The sequence below is a fragment of the Sebastes umbrosus genome, chromosome 19, assembly GCF_015220745.1.
Source record: "Sebastes umbrosus isolate fSebUmb1 chromosome 19, fSebUmb1.pri, whole genome shotgun sequence".
In the NCBI taxonomy this organism is placed as follows: domain Eukaryota; kingdom Metazoa; phylum Chordata; class Actinopteri; order Perciformes; family Sebastidae; genus Sebastes; species Sebastes umbrosus.
In genome coordinates, this window is record NC_051287.1 from 26,237,030 (window position 1) to 26,254,724 (window position 17,695).

A 17,695-nucleotide genomic window follows, 5' to 3' on the forward strand; every position below is an offset into this window, starting at 1 on the left:
TCATTTTCCCTGTACAAACGTAGTAATTTTAAAGCCCAATCATGTTGCTTTTTCCTAAACCTAACTAAGTGATTTTGTTGCCTAATCCTAAGTACGTCTTTTTGTTTAAGTCACAACATTAAGAACGTGTTTACTGCAACCAAACAGTGACACAAAGGAGTCTGACGATGCATCAGTATGTGACGAGTTGGGATAAGAATGTGTTGTCTAACCATATTATAAAAGAAATATATTACACCTGTCACAGGTTAATAGACTATCGTGATCAACACATGAACATGTGTCTATTACTCACACACTTTAATAGGCTACTCTATCAAAAACTACAAGCAAAGTATTCCTTTCTGTAGGCCTATAAGGCAAGAATACTTATTTATACTTTTCTAAAGTATATCTCGATCAAAAGATTAAGTACAATTAGGCCTATAAACCAAGTATACTTTTTTGTATACTTGTTAGTATGAGCCAAGTATACTTAGACTTGTATGTATACTTGCAAGTATGAGCCAAGTATACTTAGACTTTGATGTATGATTGCAAGTATGAGCCAAGTATACTTAAGACTTTTTGTATAGGACGTTTATGTATACTTGCAAGTATGAGCCAAGTACACTTAAGACTTTTCTGTATACTTGTCAGTATGAGTCTAGTATACTTAGACTTTTCTGTATACTTGTCAGTATGAGCCAAGTATACTTAGATGTTTATGTATACTTGCAAGTATGGAGCCAAGTTATATTTAAGACTTTCTGTATACTTGTCAGTATGAGTCAAGTATACTTAGACTTTTCTGTATACTTGTCAGTATGAGGCCAGGTATACTTAAGACTTTTTTGTATACTTTGTCAGTATGAGCCAAGTATACTTAGTCTTTCTGTATACTTGCAGTATGAGCAAGTATACTTAAGACTTTTTTGTATACTTGTCAGTATAGCCAAGTATACTAAGGCTTTTCTGTACACTTGTCAGAATGAGCCCAAGTATACTTAGACTTTTTTTTTATACTTGTCAGTATGAGCTAAGTATACTTAGACTGTTTTGTATACTTGTCAGTATGAGCCAAGTATACTTAAGACTTTTCTGTATACTTGTCAATATGAGCCAAGTATACCTAAGACTTTTCTGTATACTTGTCAGTATGAGCCAAGTATACTTAAGACTTTTCTGTATACTTGTCAGTATGAGCCAAGTATACTTAGACTTTTCTGTATACTTGTCAGTATGAGCCAAGTATACTTAAGACTTTTCTGTATACTTGTCAGTATGAGCCAAGTATACTTAGACTTTTCTGTATACTTGTCAGTATGAGCCAAGTATACCTAGAGACTTTTCTGTATACTTGTCGTATGAGCCAAGTATACTTAAGACTTTTCTGTATACTTGTCAGGTATGAGCCAAGTATACTTAGACTTTTCTGTATACTTGGTCAGTATGAGCCAAGTTACTGATGTATACTTTTGTTAAGTATATCTCTGATAAGTACATAAGCGTAAAACTGAAAGTATACTCTCTTATTATAAGTTTAAAAAGAAGTATACTAATAGCACACTTGAAGAAATGTCTTTTTGTTAAGGTTAGTGTAGATGAGAGTGACACCATTCCTCCCCACTGAGCTACCATTAGTGGCACACAAGCAGAAGGAGGAAAATGAAACTTATTCTTATGGTGTCGACTTAACTAGCTGCAATTGTCCAGATTTGATCTGCCAGTGGCCTGTAAACATGAGCTGTATATATCAGCTGAGTATACTAGAAACCATAGGTGAGCAGAGTTCTATTAATCCAGGTGTAGGTACTGATGGTTCACTGTGTTGTTCCTCAGGACGTAAAGGCAGCAGTTGGGCCATGAGGTGAGAAGATGCTCCTCTGCACCACAATGGGGACAGAAAAGTGCTTCAGAATCAGATTCTCGGGCGGTTGGAGCAGGATGGAGCGTGTTTGGCAGGAGAGGAGTTTTATCAGCGGCAAACACTCACAGGAAGTCCGGTTTGGGATGTCCGTCCAATTCCTGCGTTCCACAGGAAGCTCTGCATAAAAGCAACTGAAAAACGCCCGAAGACATTTCATTTGTGGCCGCTCGACTCACCGGGACCGACGGGGACCGACGGGAGCAGCACCGAGAAGCTAACCGCCACGGTTTTATCTGCAGAGCACCGAGCCGAGCTTTAAAAAGAACCGGCAGCATGGAGCAGTCCTCTAATGCACCGGGTGTGCGGCTCGTGCCCGTGGCAGCCTGCGCACGCACACACACCACCTGATGACCCCCTACTGCCAGGGTAAGATCTTTTTATGCATTTCCAGATGTCAGTGTAGCTACAGCTGGGTTCATAAATACACTTTAGATTGACTTTATTACAAAGAGCAGATGTACAGAAGGATATATTATATAATATTATATTATGTAAACTCAACTATTTCATTCATGCAAGAGACTGTACAATAAACTATACTATACTATACAGCCACAGTTACAGCTAATACAAATACTTTGGTTTAATGCAGTGGTGGAGGAAGTACTCAGATCTTTTACTTCAGTGAAAGTACTTTAGTTGCTTCAGTAAAAAGTACTCAATACCACAGAATAGAAATACTCTGGTAAAAATCAACAGTATTCACAATTGTTCTTAAGTATAAGTACAAAAGTATTAGCATCAAAATATACTGAAATTACCAAAAGTAAAAGTAAGCATTATGTGTATTATAATTATTAGATGCATAATGTGTCCATCAACTTAATGTTGCAGGTGGAGCTCATTTAATAAAAGCTAACTGCTGTGCAGCTGGTGAATTTCCCTAATGATAATATTAATCACACATCATTATTATATTTTGTTCTGGATCTGTAAAGTAACTAAACTGTCAGATACATGTAGTGGAGTAAAAAGTACAATATTTCCCTGTGAAATGTAGTGGAGCAGAAGTATAAAGTAGCCATAAAATGGAAATACTCAGTAAGGTACCTCCAAATTGTACTTGTACTTGAGTAAATGTACTTAGTTACTTTCCACCACTGTTTTTTTGTGCATGTGTTGAAAGCATATGTACAGTACAGTCAGACTTATGTGACAATGAAAGGATCATTATGCATCTTGTGTCATTTTGGGGATGTTTGGGACTTTTTCTTTCTAAATAAATCCTATAGTGGACTTCCACATCCAGGTCCAGGGCCCGTAATGATCTCTTAAAGGAAATAATAGCCTGTAGTCGTAGTGTAGTGCAGGCTGTCTACATTAGTACTCTAGAGCATGACAGAATACAGTAATAATTCTTTTCATTCACTTTTTATTCATTTAATATTATCGTTATTCATCATTATAGGCTTTAGACGTAGCTTCATAGAGGGATCGGTACACTAGTGTTGACAGAATTTAATAAAAGAACAAAAAACTAAATTAAAGCTCTTAATCACATTATCATTTCTAATTTCCATTTTACAGACACATGTTTCTTTGCACATGAAGGTTTTAAATTGTAAAGGTTATATTATTTATCTAATTAATTAATTAATTAATTCTTTAGTGATTGTTTTTCTGCAAAAGACACCAGTTTGAATGATTTGTGATTTACTAAGACGAGAAAACCTACCTGCCCTCAAATCAACATGTTAAAGGATAAGTTCAACCATTTTATAACCATTGAAACTGACTTTGCTTGATGCAATCATTCCTCTTTTCCAAAATAGCCATTATGAGATCCTTCGTAATGCGCATATACGTGACGGGGACAACATCCACAGTCCTGTGTCCCGTGCACAATCTTATTCCAAAGTTTCATCTGAAGCTAATATGAAGCTCCAACAGTCTGAAACCAGGAGGATATCTAGATCTTTTTAGTATAAAAGTCCTGCTTTGTGTTTCGATATTTCCACCGATACAGATCAAGGAATCACTGAAGCATGTTAGGATGAGATCTCTTAAAGCTGCAGTCAGTAACTTTGGGTACATATGATTAAGAAAAAGTTATTTTTTATGAAAACGATCATTATATCCTGACAGTAGTGCATGAAACAGAGAAGGAAAACAACCAATCAGAGGTCGAGGAGTCTCTACAGCAGCTGTCACTCAAACGGTCAAACTAGGCAGCGCTGATCAAATATGAATCAATATTCTGTTACTGTAATGTCTATTTCTCTCCTCAGATGTTCTCAGAATCATCTTGTAGTGCATGGTTAAGCTGTAACATGAGAAAGGTTGCTCCGGCCGGTGGGCGGTTTTTGTCTTGACTATTCTCAACATGACTGCCGGGCCACAAACTTAAAAATAAGTCATCCCTGCCACCACTCTGTTTAGGAGCACTAGGAGGACACAGAGACAGAGGCCCATTCCAAACCCCCCCTACACCCTCTCTCTACCTACTTCCACTCCATTTGCACGTTCGCGTGGAGGGTCCGCCATATTAAGGGCCATTCCAAACCAATTCCACGGGGAGTGGAAGTGGGTTATAAAACCCTCCAACAGCGAGCTGCATCGATGCCGACTAACCAGCTGCCCTTACTGATGAGGTGCAATATATATATATATACATATATATAAAAACACACAACATATATTTATTATTTTTACCCCTATCAGGAGCTATAACCCCATAATTTATTATATCTTCAACTGTGCAATACTGATTTAACAGGGCAATAATTTGGTGCAATAATTCAGCTGTGCATTAATCTGGTTTACTCCGGCATTAACTGCATTTATTTATACAGAACATTTAAAACTAATGTTCTTATTTTACACTATTCTTGCATTCTTATAAATGCATGCATTTATATTATTTGCATAGATCCTATTTTTCAGCATTATTATTTGCACTGTTGTTATATATATATTTTATTATATTTTCTCATGATTTCTCTATTTTTATATATTTATATTTATATTCTAGAACGGGAGCAAAACGAGCTCATAGAGTGTGAGTGTGACTACAAACAGAGTTCACTCCACCACGGAGTGGGGGGGTTGGAGGGGCCGGATTGGAACTGGGCCAGATTATCTGTTATCTCATACTGTCAGGATGAAGTGACAGTTTTATAGAAACAACTTTTTTTTATCATATTTGCTCAAAGTGACCTCCTGCAGCTTTCGTGGACACTATGGACAGGAAGAATGATTGTGTTTCAGTGCTCATGTGGCTGCCTGAATATTGTTTTAAAGCTTCAGTGAGCAACATTTGTTGGCATCATTGTGCAACAATTCCATAATAACCTTTCAGCATATTGTAATTCAAGTGTTCTGAGAGAAAACTAGACTTCTGCTCCTCCTCATGGCTCTGTTTACAGGCTTAGAACATCTAGCCTGTGACGGGAGACTTTCACCAATTACAGGTCATTTCAGAGAGAGAGAGCGTTCCTATTGGCTTTGCTCCAGCTGGTGGGCGGTGCTTGGTATTCCCTCAACAGATCTCTACATTGCTGCCGGGTCACAAACTTTCTCATGTTACAGCTAAACAGTACACTACAAGATGATTCTGAGGACATCTGAGGAGAGAAATAGGCATTACAGTAACATAATATTGATTCATATTTGATCAGCGCTGCCTAGTTTGACCGTTTGATCGGAGTTCAGGAGTGATTGACAGCTGCTCAGAGAGGGCAGGACTCCAGATCACCTCTGATTGGTTGTTTTTCTTCCGGTCTGTGAAATCTTACAGATGAACCTTTTAAAAAATAAATAATAATAATCATATTTCCTTTATTTCTACCCACTGCAGCTTTAAGACAGACTTTAATCCTAGCCTAGCAGCTGCAGGGTCTCTCTCCTCCACTCAGTCTGTCAGCAGCTTTATGAATGAAGAAGTAGTCCACGTCCAGTGACGTCACTGGCGGGTCCCCGCCGTGCAGGCAGTGTGAGCTCCGGTAGACCGGGACACCCAGCTGGAGGAGGTCCTACCATCACCCCCCAGGTCTCTCTGACACTCTGTCTCTGAGCTGCACGGTGGACTGCTGGTCTCCTCCACTATATAGAACATCTGTAGAACATCTATAGAACATCTAGAGAACATAACGGGGACTAACTTTGTTCAGTGGAGGACTGTGGGACAGTGGGACTGGTTGTAGGACAGCTGATTGTTCCGTGCACGGTTTGTGATTATTTTTTTATCCATGCATGCGCCCCTCGGCTTCTAATGGCTTGTGCGTGCGTGTCCAGCAGCACCCTGCTGGTTGATCAGTGCAGGATATCTGCTTTTCTCTGCGTTTATTTCTTATTATTATCCGTTTAATGCGCGAGCGTGTGACTGTGCGTGGCTGTGATGTGAGTGTGTGATGGAGATGTGCACAGGGCTGTCAAACAGCGCCCTCTCATGGACTCTATAATGTCCTGTAATGTGTCAGTAGGTCACAGTTTATTATCACATGGAGATCAGAACATGATGCAGATGTGAACATGCGCCCTGAGCCTGCTGAGCACACATCTGGATTACAAGCATCATTTCTGAATGAACGGTATTCAGAGTGAAAAACCAACATCTATTCAGATTAATTTAATGTGTTTTATGTGAGATTAATTACCACTTAATCTGTGCAGAGTGGTCTCCCTCATGTAGAAATGTTGGTTTATGCATCCCAGAGATGAAGAATGTGTTTTTAAAGGTCCCATATCATGCTCATTTTCAGGTTCATACTTGTATGTTGTGTTTCTACTAGAACATGTTTACATGCTGTAATGTTAAAAAAAAACATTATTTCCCTCATTCTGTCCGCCTGAATATACCTGTATTTACCCTCTGTCTGAAACGCTCCATTTTAGTGCATTTCAACGGAATTGCGTTGCTAGGCAACAGCTTTGGTCCATGTATACACTGCAACAGGAAATAAACTGGGACACATTTATAGTGTTTTTATGTTTTAAAACCGTGTAATGGTCTAAATATTGTATATTTGTTGACATCACAAATGGACATAAATCCTAACAGCTTGTTTCAAACGCACAATTTCTGAATACGGGCTGTGTGTATTTCTCCGTATATTGAGCGTTTTGATAGTTTAACAGTATTTATATAGCACTTAAACCTATTTTATAATATAAAAGACTGAAAATCTCACTTTTTACAATATGGGACCTTTAATATTTAATAACCTTCCATAGCACAATAATAAAAAGATCTTATCCAATCATATCTTCTTCTGGTTCCCAAACTATTTTCCTCGAAGCTAAAGGAAAAAAAATTGCAAATCTTCGTAAAATGATTCAGTGTATTAAATGAGTCAATAAATTAGCTTTCTTTAATGAATAGAACTCATCAGTGCTTCCTTTTGAGAGCAAAGCGTTGATTTTGACCACAGTGAAAATGTTGTTTTTGGAAGGCTAAACACCAATAAATATGGGATTGATGCAGAAAAAAAAATATGTTGTGAATTTTGGAAATGATAACATCAGTCTTATTTCAATAAATGTTGACTTTTGGACTTTACAACGCTCTGGAGTTATTGGAAATGTTTGTATCACACAAGTCTGAAACAGTCCTATGCAGCAGCCTTTAATTCTATTAATAATTCAATATTAACAATATTAGTGTATCTGCAAGCTGTGCAGAAATAATGGGTTTTAAACACAATGTGGTCGACTACGCAGCAAAAATACTTTTGTAGAGATGAACCAGTGAGTGTGTTATGACAGCTTTAGTTACACATGTACAAATCTAATTTTGACAACATCAGAGAAGACAAATCCTGGAGCACCGACCCCCCTAAGGGGTCCCGGACCCCAGACTGGGAACCACTGTTCTATGTTAAAACACCTCCCTCGTTGCCAATGTTATGATGCTTTACGGTCACACGTGCACATGTTGTGCTCAAAGTGTCCTCCTGCTGTGCTGAGTCACGGCATGCTCTGATTTGTGAATGAAGGAGTCAGATGTGCGTGTCCCGTCTCTGGGCGTGAAGCCAGCGGGGGATCAGAGAGGCTTAGCATTGCCCCCCCCCCTACCCTCCCCAGGGTGACTGAGGACTCTCCTGCAGGCCACGCCCCCCCCGTAACCCGCCATCTCACCCGGCTGGCTTTAATGCCCCTTTTCCCAAGGGTTTAGTATCTGGTCTGCAGGTCCATGCTGAGTGTCCCATCCTTTTAATCCTGTACAGTATGCAATAATCCAAAATGGTGTGAAAGGACGAGTGAACATTTGTGTGAAGGGAGAGTTCTTTGTCCTTTGTGTTCTAGTCTCAGAGTCCATGCAGGTGCAGGTCAGAGACAGTTCAACCTGCTGTGTCCACAAGACCTGAGGACTGTATATACAGTACATGAGCACATACATGTCTACAAAGATGCATTCAGACTTCAGACATTTGCCCAGCAACAAGTTGTCTACCGTTGGTGTCCAACGTGTCTCAGAAAGTCTGTCTGTGCTGTAGGGAGCATTAACTTCACATGGACAGCCAGAGCAAACTCAGCCTTCAGTCTAAAGCACACAAACTTTACTTGTGGTCATAAAAAGGTTTCAGACTGGAGGATGTGGAGCACTGCTCTCTGTTTTACGACCTTTAAAATCACTCACCAGGGAAACACACTCAATCTATGGGAAAAATAATAGTTAAGAATGTTGAAAATAAACATTTGATCATGTCAAACATTTGAAAATGAGAATGCAACAATAAGAGCAGAATTTTAATAAAACAAACAAGAAAAGTCACATATCCATTTTGTCAACTGACACTTTAATTAAGGGAAAATGACAACTTCTGAACTCGTATTGCTCGGCTCATGAACTCTGTTTTAATACACAATTATGTCCTCTGTGTCCAGGTAGCTGGAGTCGTCCTGGGGGACAACGTCCACACTCAGCGTGAGGAGACTGTCTTCTTCCCTCCGACCGGCACAGAGAAGAAGAGTGTGAGAGAGCGAGTGAGGGAACGTGGGAAAGAGGAAGACGATGTACCAAACGCTGCTTCTCTCCTCCTCCCTCTTCATCCTGCATGTGATGGCCACTCCTCAGTTCTTCGCTCACCACGGGTAACGGCTCGCTAAATACTCTTCCTGTGTTTATTATCATGTGATCAGCGCGGCCCTTATAGCTACAGGCCTTCTCTTTAGCCGTCGCTCAGACATTCTCACCCACTGTCGACGTATACAGTGTACTCTCCCAGGACCGAACCCCCACCCTTATGTCCCAGACTGCGGCATCATGGGAGAGTCTCCAGGCGCGTCTTGTCATTTTCAGTTGATTTGCACAAAGACCAAAATAAACTGAGAGCTAAACTGAAAGGTCAAGTGGAGCCAAAGAGGTCAAAGATCAACTCTCAACTGACACATTCAGGAGTGATTACACGGGTCAGTCAGGAGCTATTAGGCTACACACCAACTTCTGGTGACAAACAGAAACCTCCAGACTCCTAATGTGGAATCAGATGGGAGCTTCCTCATCTCTGTGGAGATTACTGATGTACATTGGACATTTATACAAAATTCTGTATATAAAACTATTTAAAAATCTGTATTTTTTTGTTACTTAGTTGGCCACATTCTGTTTAAACCCAGTATTTCTTTGATCAGGCTACACTAATAATATTAGTGTTATACTATTTGTAGAACTAGACTCCAGTGGTGGCTGCGTTGGATTGTTTCCAAACATTTCCAATAAGTCCAAAAGTCTAAATTTATTTTAAAAAAAGGTAGATGTCATCATTTCCAAAATACACAATATGGTTTATCTTAAGAAAATGTTTGCTTCAGTCCGTATTTGCTGGCACACGATGGGAGAAACACACCTGTATCAACGGGGCAATCTAACAACACCATATATTACATTTATTTAAACCCAATAAAAAGACTGAATCAACTTATGTAAATTGAGATTTTGTTCGAGGATTTGTTAACTTTTTTAAAGGGTGATGAAGTCAGAAATATGGGGGTGGAAGGGGGGGGGGGGGGGTCAGCTTTAACAAGTAGGTTGGGAACCACTGATCTAAAATCAGCTCAGCTCAGATGCTCTTTGAAGCCGAAAGTCTGCATTTCAAGTTTTAAATGTTCCGTCTCATTTCTCCCTTTCTCAGGAGGAGGGTGTGCGGCCGAGACCTCCGTCACAGCGTTGCCGTGGCAACAGAGTCCTACGTCCAGCCGGTGCACAAGCCCTACATCACCCTGTGTCAGGGGCATCGCCTCTGCAGCACATACAAGTGAGACTCACAGAAACACACCCCTCAACACACGACAACAACATCAGACATCATCCTCAGAACAGCAGCTGAACCAGCATGTGAACCAGGACTCGACTGTCTTTACAGCGTCGTAATTAAGCCATCACAAGATTTACTGTATTTAATTAAAGATGTACAACAATGCTTGACATGTTTAGGAAGGGAACGGGTTAGAAGTGCAGTCATAAATAGATCGAGACTTTGTTTTACACAGAACTGGGTCACAGTGGCACATATTTGTGTGGAATCTAAATATCGAGTAGTTTGTGTAACTACGGGAAATGAACTGGCCGCCCGCAGAGACCGCGGCCGTGTTTATTTTGGACCGCGTCTCACTCCATACTTACATACACACTCTCAATCTCTCCTCAGGCCCCCCCTTACATTCCCTCCATCTTAATCTTTCTTTTTAACTCTTCCCTCACCACCAAATTTGTGTTTTTGCTCATTATGTCGGCAGGAACAGGCCTTCTGATCCCGTCGTGGTTCTCCCTACTTTGATTGATTTCACTTAGTTTGTAGCTATTTCCTCATCTTGTATCTCTCCTTGTAAACCCAACATACCAGAGTCTCAGTCTGACTCTTCTCCTCCCTCCATCCCTCCCTCCATCCCGGTCTCATCTCTGGTGGTTTCAGTATCCTACCAGATTCCCTCATCAGCGTTCTTTCAGTCTGACAGAACATGGAAAAGACGGGGTCAACCACACACGGCAGCATTACAAACAAGCAGGATCACCTAACTGTGTTCTGTCTCCACAGGACCGTGTACTCAGTGGCGTACCGGCAGGTGAGCAGAGCAGCGCCTCCTTCGCATTTCTACTCCGAGTGCTGCCCGGGCTGGCAAAGATTTCACTCTCACAACTGCAACCAAGGTAACCTGGAGGGTTTATCCAGCCGTACCTGCAACTGTTGAGTGGAAAGCTTTTTAAATGTTAAAGGAAACATGCATGTTCACTTTCGTGCAAGCACTCTCATGCTTGTGTGCTAAGTAGGAACCTCCAGCCAGGAGACGGTTAGCTTAGCTTAGCATAGAGACTGGAAGCAGAGGGAAAAGGCTAGCCTAGCTCCGTCTAAGGTGTGGTTTCATGGGTGGTTACTGTCTGTGCTGGACTGTTTCAGATGCAACCAGTGGAAACTCCAAGAAGTCCCTGCTCCCGGCCAAGAAATAGTCCAGCACGTAACTCCCCCAAAAAACACAACTTGTTGTTTTTACATTTTGTTTTCTGTGCGGCTTAAACAAACGAGATATGTAAGGGATAATGTACAGCTAGTGGGTCATTGTTGGCTTGGCTTCGGGGTCCACATCGTCCTGAAGGTGTTAATCTCACAACAATGACCCGCTAACTGCACATTATCCCGCTAGTTACACGGCTACTTACTGAAAAAAATCAATATTTTGACACAAAACTGACATCAGAACCGCAGCCATAGCAGCGGTCTGTTCTAAAGAAATGACAGGCCGTAGAACAATTTCTCACATTTGTGCTCAGACAAGCCGAGAGAATAATTCCACCAAAGGAAATTAAAAATGTCAGTTGCGGGCACAAATGTGCGTGTTGATCAGTGAAACTCCGGGGTGCTGGTAGGCAGACTCTAGACAGCCAGGCTAGCCATTTCCCCCTGCCCCCCAGCTAATGGTCTCCTGGCTGTAGCTTCATATTTAGTGCTTCTGATTTTATCATCTAACTCTTGGCAAGAAAGCAAATTTCCCCAAATGCTGAATCCTACCTGTAAACGTGTGTTCCAGCCGTGTGTGGACAGCCCTGTGTGAACGGAGGAACCTGCTTAAGACCCGATCGGTGTGCATGTCCGCTGGGCTGGACGGGACACCAGTGTCAAACAGGTACACACACACACCTTTACCTGCACAACCACACTGGTCTCTGTGAGCACATTCACACATATAAACTAGGAAGCTGTGAAAGTTAACGCCATAATAACGCAACCTATGATTTTTAGGTTTTAAAGCTTGTCATGAAGGAGGTTAAATAACGCTCCAAACTTACGCTAAATGTTGGTGTGGAAAACTGTCATGTCCATTTTTCAAAGGGTCCCTTGACCTCTGACCTCCAGATATGTGAACGAAAATGGGTTTCTATGGGTACCCACGAGTCTTGGGGCAAGTTTGAGCATATTGTTTTATGCTAAATGCAGTACCTGTGAGGGTTTCTGGACAATATCTGTCATTGTTTTGTGTTGTTAATTGTTTTACAATAATAAATATATACATACATTTTGCATAAAGCAGCATATTTGTCCACTCCCATGTTGATAAGAGGATTAAATACTTGACAAATCTCCCTTTGAGGAACATTTTGAACACATAAAAAATGTGTGATTAATTTGCAATTAAACGTGATTAACTATGTGCAATCATGCGATTAATCGCGATTAAATATTTGAATCGATTGACAGCCGTGATATAAACCCGTTTCTTTGTGTTTCTTGCCAGATGTGGATGAGTGTGGCGAGCAGCGGCCGTGCGCCCAGGAGTGCACAAACACAGCTGGCAGCTATCGATGTGCGTGCAGAGACGGCTTCAGGCTCGCTGGAGATGGCCGTTCCTGTCAAAGCCTTCCTCCTCCTCCTCCTCCTCCTCCCACCCACACCAGCCAGGCAACAGTGGGTGGTCACACTGACGCGGGTAAATGAGCAGCGTAGGAGCATGTGCGTGAGCTCACATGGTGTAATTTTGTGTTTCCTTGCAGCAGCAAAGTGTCTGGAGCACAGAAGAAGAGAACCATAGCCAGGTTCGCGGTCCATTATTACTTTTGGTACGCGCTATGCCACTCTCAACTCGTACCGTGAGTAATAATGCACTGCGACTGGTGCCGACTCCAGACAGAGGTCCTGTGGTCTGGCCCCCCCCGCTGCCAGACTGGGACCAGTAGGTCTTTGATAATGACTTGGTTGACTCTTATGAGTCCTGTGAGGAGAGCAAACATCTGCCTCCAATAGAGCTCCCATGCTAATACACACATATTTTTACCCTTTATAAATGTTGCAACGTTTGTCTCTTACTGCGAAAGTTTCTTCCTGTATCTTAGCAACAAAATAATACAACCCCCCCCCCCCCCACCATGTCTACAAGTGTAGTAGTTGACCCCAGGACATTCCTTTTAATTCCTGTTCTGTGTCAACATGAAACCTTAAAGAAGACTGAACCCTTTTCCTGATTTCTCCCAAATCTGTCCCCTTTTTGGGTATTTTTCCCCAGACAGTAAATCTAAAGGGGGAAACCGTCTCATGTGTCAGAACATGAAATATCTGTCATGTAAATGTAAGATTGCCAAATTTTCCCGGGCTCTGCTCCAAACTGCCTCCTATTTATCAGTGTTTCTGTAGAGAAGAAAGTCAGAATAGGACTGCTCAGCTAAAACCAGACCCTTCACTCCCATGACTCCACGCAAGAGTCTTGCTGAGTCAGCATGAGGGGGGGTGAAAAGCAAAAATATGACAGATCTTTCTACTCGGTGAAAGCGACGGATGGGTTACTAGTGGGAGCGTGCTCACTTTCACCGCTCAGCTCTCGGATGGGAAAGAAATGCAAAGTCAGCAGAGTTGTTTTACTTAGTTATCTGACGGTGTATCTGTCGGTGTATCTGTCGGTGTATCTGACGGTGTATCTGACGGTGTGTCTGACGGTGTATCTGAGGGTGTATCTGACGGTGTATCTGTATCTGAGGGTGTATCTGACGGTGTATCTGAGGTTGTATCTGACGGTGTATCTGACGGTGTGTCTGACGGTGTATCTGAGGGTGTATCTGACGGTGTGTCTTACGGTGTATCTGACGGTGTGTCTGACGGTGTATCTGAGGGTGTATCTGTCGGTGTATCTGACGGTGTGTCTGACGGTGTATCTGACGGTGTATCTGACGGTGTATCTGTATCTGAGGGTGTATCTGACGGTGTGTCTGACGGTGTATCTGAGGGTGTATCTGTATCTGAGGGTGTATCTGACGGTGTATCTGATGGTGTATCTGACGGTGTATCTGTATCTGAGGGTGTATCTGAGGTTGTATCTGAGGTTGTATCTGAGGGTGTATCTGAGGTTGTATCTGAGGTTGTATCTGAGGTTGTATCTGAGGGTGTATCTGTTGTTATGGAGACGTCAGAGGGATGTTGATGGAGATCACAAAAAGAAGTTTAAATGCTCCAAAAAAGCTGCAGTCCGCCGAGCGGCTGTGGAGGAGTGTTGGATTACGTTTGTGTCTCTCCGTCTCCCTGTTTCTCTGCGCTCTTGGCCAACACGTATTCTCATTCCAGCTCCATCAACTCTGTCTGCTGGGGGTCATCGCCAGCTCTCCCCTTTTCCTCCCTCCTCCTCCTCCTCCTCCTCTTCCTCCTCCTCAGCCTGTTTCTGAACTCATTCTCGTCTCAGTAATGGACCACATCTGGGAGAGATTGAGCCGCTCCAGCTCTGTCTGCCAGATCACAGCCGGATCGCAGGGGGTCCCAAATTTTGCATCCCGATCTGGGTCCCGCCTGCTCCGGGGACGTTCCCCCTGGCATGGAGCCGGGCAGACCGATGCCTGTTCACAGGAGGGATGATTGAGCGCTCATCTATTTCTGGTGACCTCTCTTTCAGCTTGTGAATCGGCCTTCTTTGGGCCGTTCCCATGTCTGTGATTCCCCCCTACCCCCCCCCACCCCTCCTGCAGCTCTGCGGTCCTCTTCCTGGTCTGTAGTTCAGAGACGTTGCAGCGTCCATGAATCATTCAAAGAGAGGGATTGATGAGGGAAGAGGGAATCTTTTGGGATATAAACTTTAGATCTGAAAGAGAAGATTAGACGTTTTTCCACAGATTCAACAGTCTCCGTCCTCTGATGTACATGTCTGTGTTTATGTGGTTTCTACAGGTGGAGGGTTCAGCCAGGTGGAGAACGTGACGGAGGAGGTCCAGATCCTGAGGAACAGAGTAGAGCTCCTGGAGAAGGTACACAAGGAAAGCCACCCACACTGATACCTCCCAGCCTCGCTCACCAGGAACACCTCTGGTCCTTGTATGATAGAAAGTCTGAGCTGCTGTTTAATCCCCAAACAGACGATTCTTTGAAATGCCAGACCTACACAGGATGTTTTACGGGCTTTAATAGAACCCTGCTTCTGTTTAGTGAAACAGGCAGAAAGAGTGAAAGAAGAAGTATAATGATGCCGTAGGTCGTATTGATTTGTTGTTTACGAGGTGAGTAATAGCCTCATTCTTTCCTCCCCGTGTGCAGAAGCTGCAGTTGGTGTTGGCCCCCTTCAGCAGCTTCTTCCCACTGTCGCTGGACGAGGGCTGGTCAGAGAAAACCACCTTACTGTCCCACTCCTTCCAGCAGCTGGACCGCATCGACTCCCTCAGCGAGCAGATCGGCTTCCTGGAGGAGCGCATCGGCACATGTGAGTGACCACAGGCTGACCTTAGACCGGTCACTTAGACGAGGGAAAATCCAACATTTAGCTGAACACTGCTGGAACTTTGTGTCCCAGGAAAGCAGAAAAAACTTCTTCAAAAAGATCAGCCCAAATGTAACAAATGTCCATAATGTGATAAATAAAATGTATTAATAGAAATCTAATAACATAATAAAATCTTGTGCCTGTAACTTAATAACCTTTTTGGCTAAGTAAGTTTGGTGATACGATCAGAGCAGCTCAAACTAGAAGTGAAACCTAATTAAGACATTAAAGATTAGATAAGAAGACGCTAGAGGCGCCGTGAGGCCGTACTCAACCACAGCGGCGCTCTGACATCCTCATAGTGGTGCTGGAGGAAATATCAGGGGATCACCAAAGTCAGTAGCATTCATCATCTGGGAACCATAAATATCTGCACAATATTTTCTGTCAATCTATCTAATAGTTGCTGAGACGTTTCAGACCTAAACGGTGCACAGACCAACAGACAGACATTGCCATCCTTGCAGCCACAAGCTCTTTATTGCTGCAGTGTAACTGGACATGCACGTACTTTACATCTTAAAGGTAGGGTTGGTAATGTTGAGAAACTAGCAAGCGTACGCTAGATTTAAAAAAATGAGCCCAGTGTTGCCAACTCTTCTCCAATAAAAGCAGCTAGCAGCACGAGCTCCAGAAGTCACTACATCTAGAGAGAAAGTCACCAAGTCATCAACACTGACAGTCCCAGACGCTAATAAGAAATAGTGTGCAATAGATTATTTAATTTTTTCTTTAAACACCCTGTCAAGGTGCTGACTGGAGCACTAACCTGCGGTCTCTTGCACATGCCCAGTGTGGCCTCTGCAGGTCACTGAGGGCGTCGCCTTTGATTGACAGCGGTGCAAGGATGACGTGTTTTTGTAGCCCAACCAGGAAGTTAGCATCGCCCTGGTTCCCTCCACAAAAAGACAATGGGATTGTTTCATTGGATTGAGGTTTACCGCAGAAAATAATCTCTGTGGCAAACACACGTTTATGATACTGACATGTTTTGTTCAGCAAGATAATCTCCACTAATGAACACCACTTTATGATCTTTGAAGCGTGAAGGCGATCGCCAGAAGTAAAAAGCTAACGTTAGGCTATAAACTAACTACGCCACGGTCACATGAACGCGAATATACACAACGAGGCTGTAAAGGAGGCCGAGTCTCCGTGATGACGTTTAGCTGTCTCATTTAGCCAAGTTTGCAACATCACATCCATATCTATGAAATCATGCTACAGTGTTAAAGCACGTTAACCGATGCAATTTCATGAACTTTGTTTTGAAATGTAATAGCAAATAGCCAACACGATTTAGTAACTCTTTCCACTCTTCTCGCCTGCAGGTTCTTGCCAGGAGAATTAGCCACCGAACATTTCCGGACATCTCCCGCCACAAAGTTAATAATGACACCAACCTGCCAGAGATCGTACGAGCCAACATGGCCGCCGCAGTTTGCAAGAAGCAGAAACAGCCTCAGTGACGTGATCATCATCTGTGATTCTCACTACTCCCAACAGCTTCATTTACTTTTCTTGTTGAATCACCGTCAAAGATCTGGATTTTGCAACCTGTGGCGGGGTCAGTGTCAGCATGACATCATCCCTGTAACATCTGAATGAGGGTCAAAGGTCAAATTGGCCACTTTTGTTTCTGTGTTTGTTTTGCATCGGTGCAGCTGTGTCCTCTGTCTAAAGCCCAAACTGTCCCGGGGTGGACGTGGACATCTGTATTTATCTATTTAAATTATGATTACATCTAGTTATTTCTCCAATAGACATTTTTACCTAGTTTTGTAACATTTTGTAATAAAAAGTCTTAATCAAAAACAGCCTGTGTGCTCACTAATATTAATATGACAGGATTACACTGCTGATATAAGATAGCTAACACAACATCTGGATGTCTTCTGTAGGCCTGCTATACCTGTACTTTAATCAATGGTGGAGGAAGTATTCAGATACTTTACTGAGGTAAAAGTATCATTAAGGCATCGTGACAGTACTTCATTACAAGTTAAAACCCTGCAATTACAGTTTTACACAAGTATTATTAGCAGTATGTAATTCAAGCATCAAAAGTACAATAACCCATTATGCAGATATTACTTATTGAATTTAACTATTTTATGTGATAAT

General features: G+C 42.4%; 2 protein-coding genes and 1 long non-coding RNA gene across 6 annotated transcripts in view; 2 read left to right on the forward strand and 1 right to left on the reverse strand.

Moving 5' to 3' along the window:
* Window positions 1-2,095, reverse strand: part of LOC119477977 — a 31,201-nt gene extending 29,106 nt beyond the window's left edge. The window contains exon 1 of the long non-coding RNA XR_005204352.1: window positions 1,976-2,095. This is a non-coding gene — a long non-coding RNA (uncharacterized LOC119477977). The remainder of the gene's footprint in view (window positions 1-1,975) is intronic.
* Window positions 2,070-17,386, forward strand: egfl7 (EGF-like-domain, multiple 7). 3 transcript variants are annotated; one of them, XM_037752295.1, is made up of 9 exons: window positions 2,070-2,275; window positions 8,735-8,941; window positions 9,982-10,104; window positions 10,885-10,997; window positions 11,873-11,968; window positions 12,578-12,769; window positions 14,986-15,071; window positions 15,349-15,511; window positions 16,903-17,386. In XM_037752295.1, exons 2-9 carry the CDS (start codon window positions 8,862-8,864, stop codon window positions 16,920-16,922), a joined length of 873 nt encoding a protein of 290 aa, XP_037608223.1. In that variant the 5' UTR covers window positions 2,070-2,275; window positions 8,735-8,861; the 3' UTR covers window positions 16,923-17,386. The 3 variants fall into 3 exon arrangements, with proteins under 3 accessions (XP_037608223.1, XP_037608225.1, XP_037608224.1); XM_037752297.1 differs by having other exon boundaries at window positions 2,074-2,275; window positions 14,986-15,062; XM_037752296.1 differs by lacking the exon at window positions 2,070-2,275 and adding an exon at window positions 5,896-6,074.
* On the forward strand, window positions 12,782-14,979 carry LOC119477973. Of its 2 annotated transcripts, none has more exons than XM_037752293.1 (2): window positions 12,782-14,140; window positions 14,177-14,979. In XM_037752293.1, exons 1-2 carry the CDS (start codon window positions 13,554-13,556, stop codon window positions 14,487-14,489), a joined length of 900 nt encoding a protein of 299 aa, XP_037608221.1. In that variant the 5' UTR covers window positions 12,782-13,553; the 3' UTR covers window positions 14,490-14,979. The 2 variants fall into 2 exon arrangements, with proteins under 2 accessions (XP_037608221.1, XP_037608222.1); XM_037752294.1 differs by having other exon boundaries at window positions 14,201-14,979.
* Window positions 17,387-17,695: the final 309 nt, after the last annotated feature.

Bases quoted from the DNA above. Each gene is read 5' to 3' on its own strand.
- egfl7 (XM_037752295.1), top strand. From the start codon at position 8,862: ATGTACCAAACGCTGCTTCTCTCCTCCTCCCTCTTCATCCTGCATGTG. The intron at 11,969-12,577 runs GTACACACACAC...GTTTCTTGCCAG, and splicing joins GGGACACCAGTGTCAAACAG to ATGTGGATGAGTGTGGCGAG. The intron at 15,072-15,348 runs GAAAGCCACCCA...CCCCGTGTGCAG, and splicing joins TCCTGGAGAAGGTACACAAG to AAGCTGCAGTTGGTGTTGGC.
- LOC119477973 (XM_037752293.1), top strand. From the start codon at position 13,554: ATGAGGGGGGGTGAAAAGCAAAAATATGACAGATCTTTCTACTCGGTG. The intron at 14,141-14,176 runs GTTGTATCTGAG...GGTGTATCTGAG, and splicing joins TATCTGAGGGTGTATCTGAG to GTTGTATCTGAGGTTGTATC.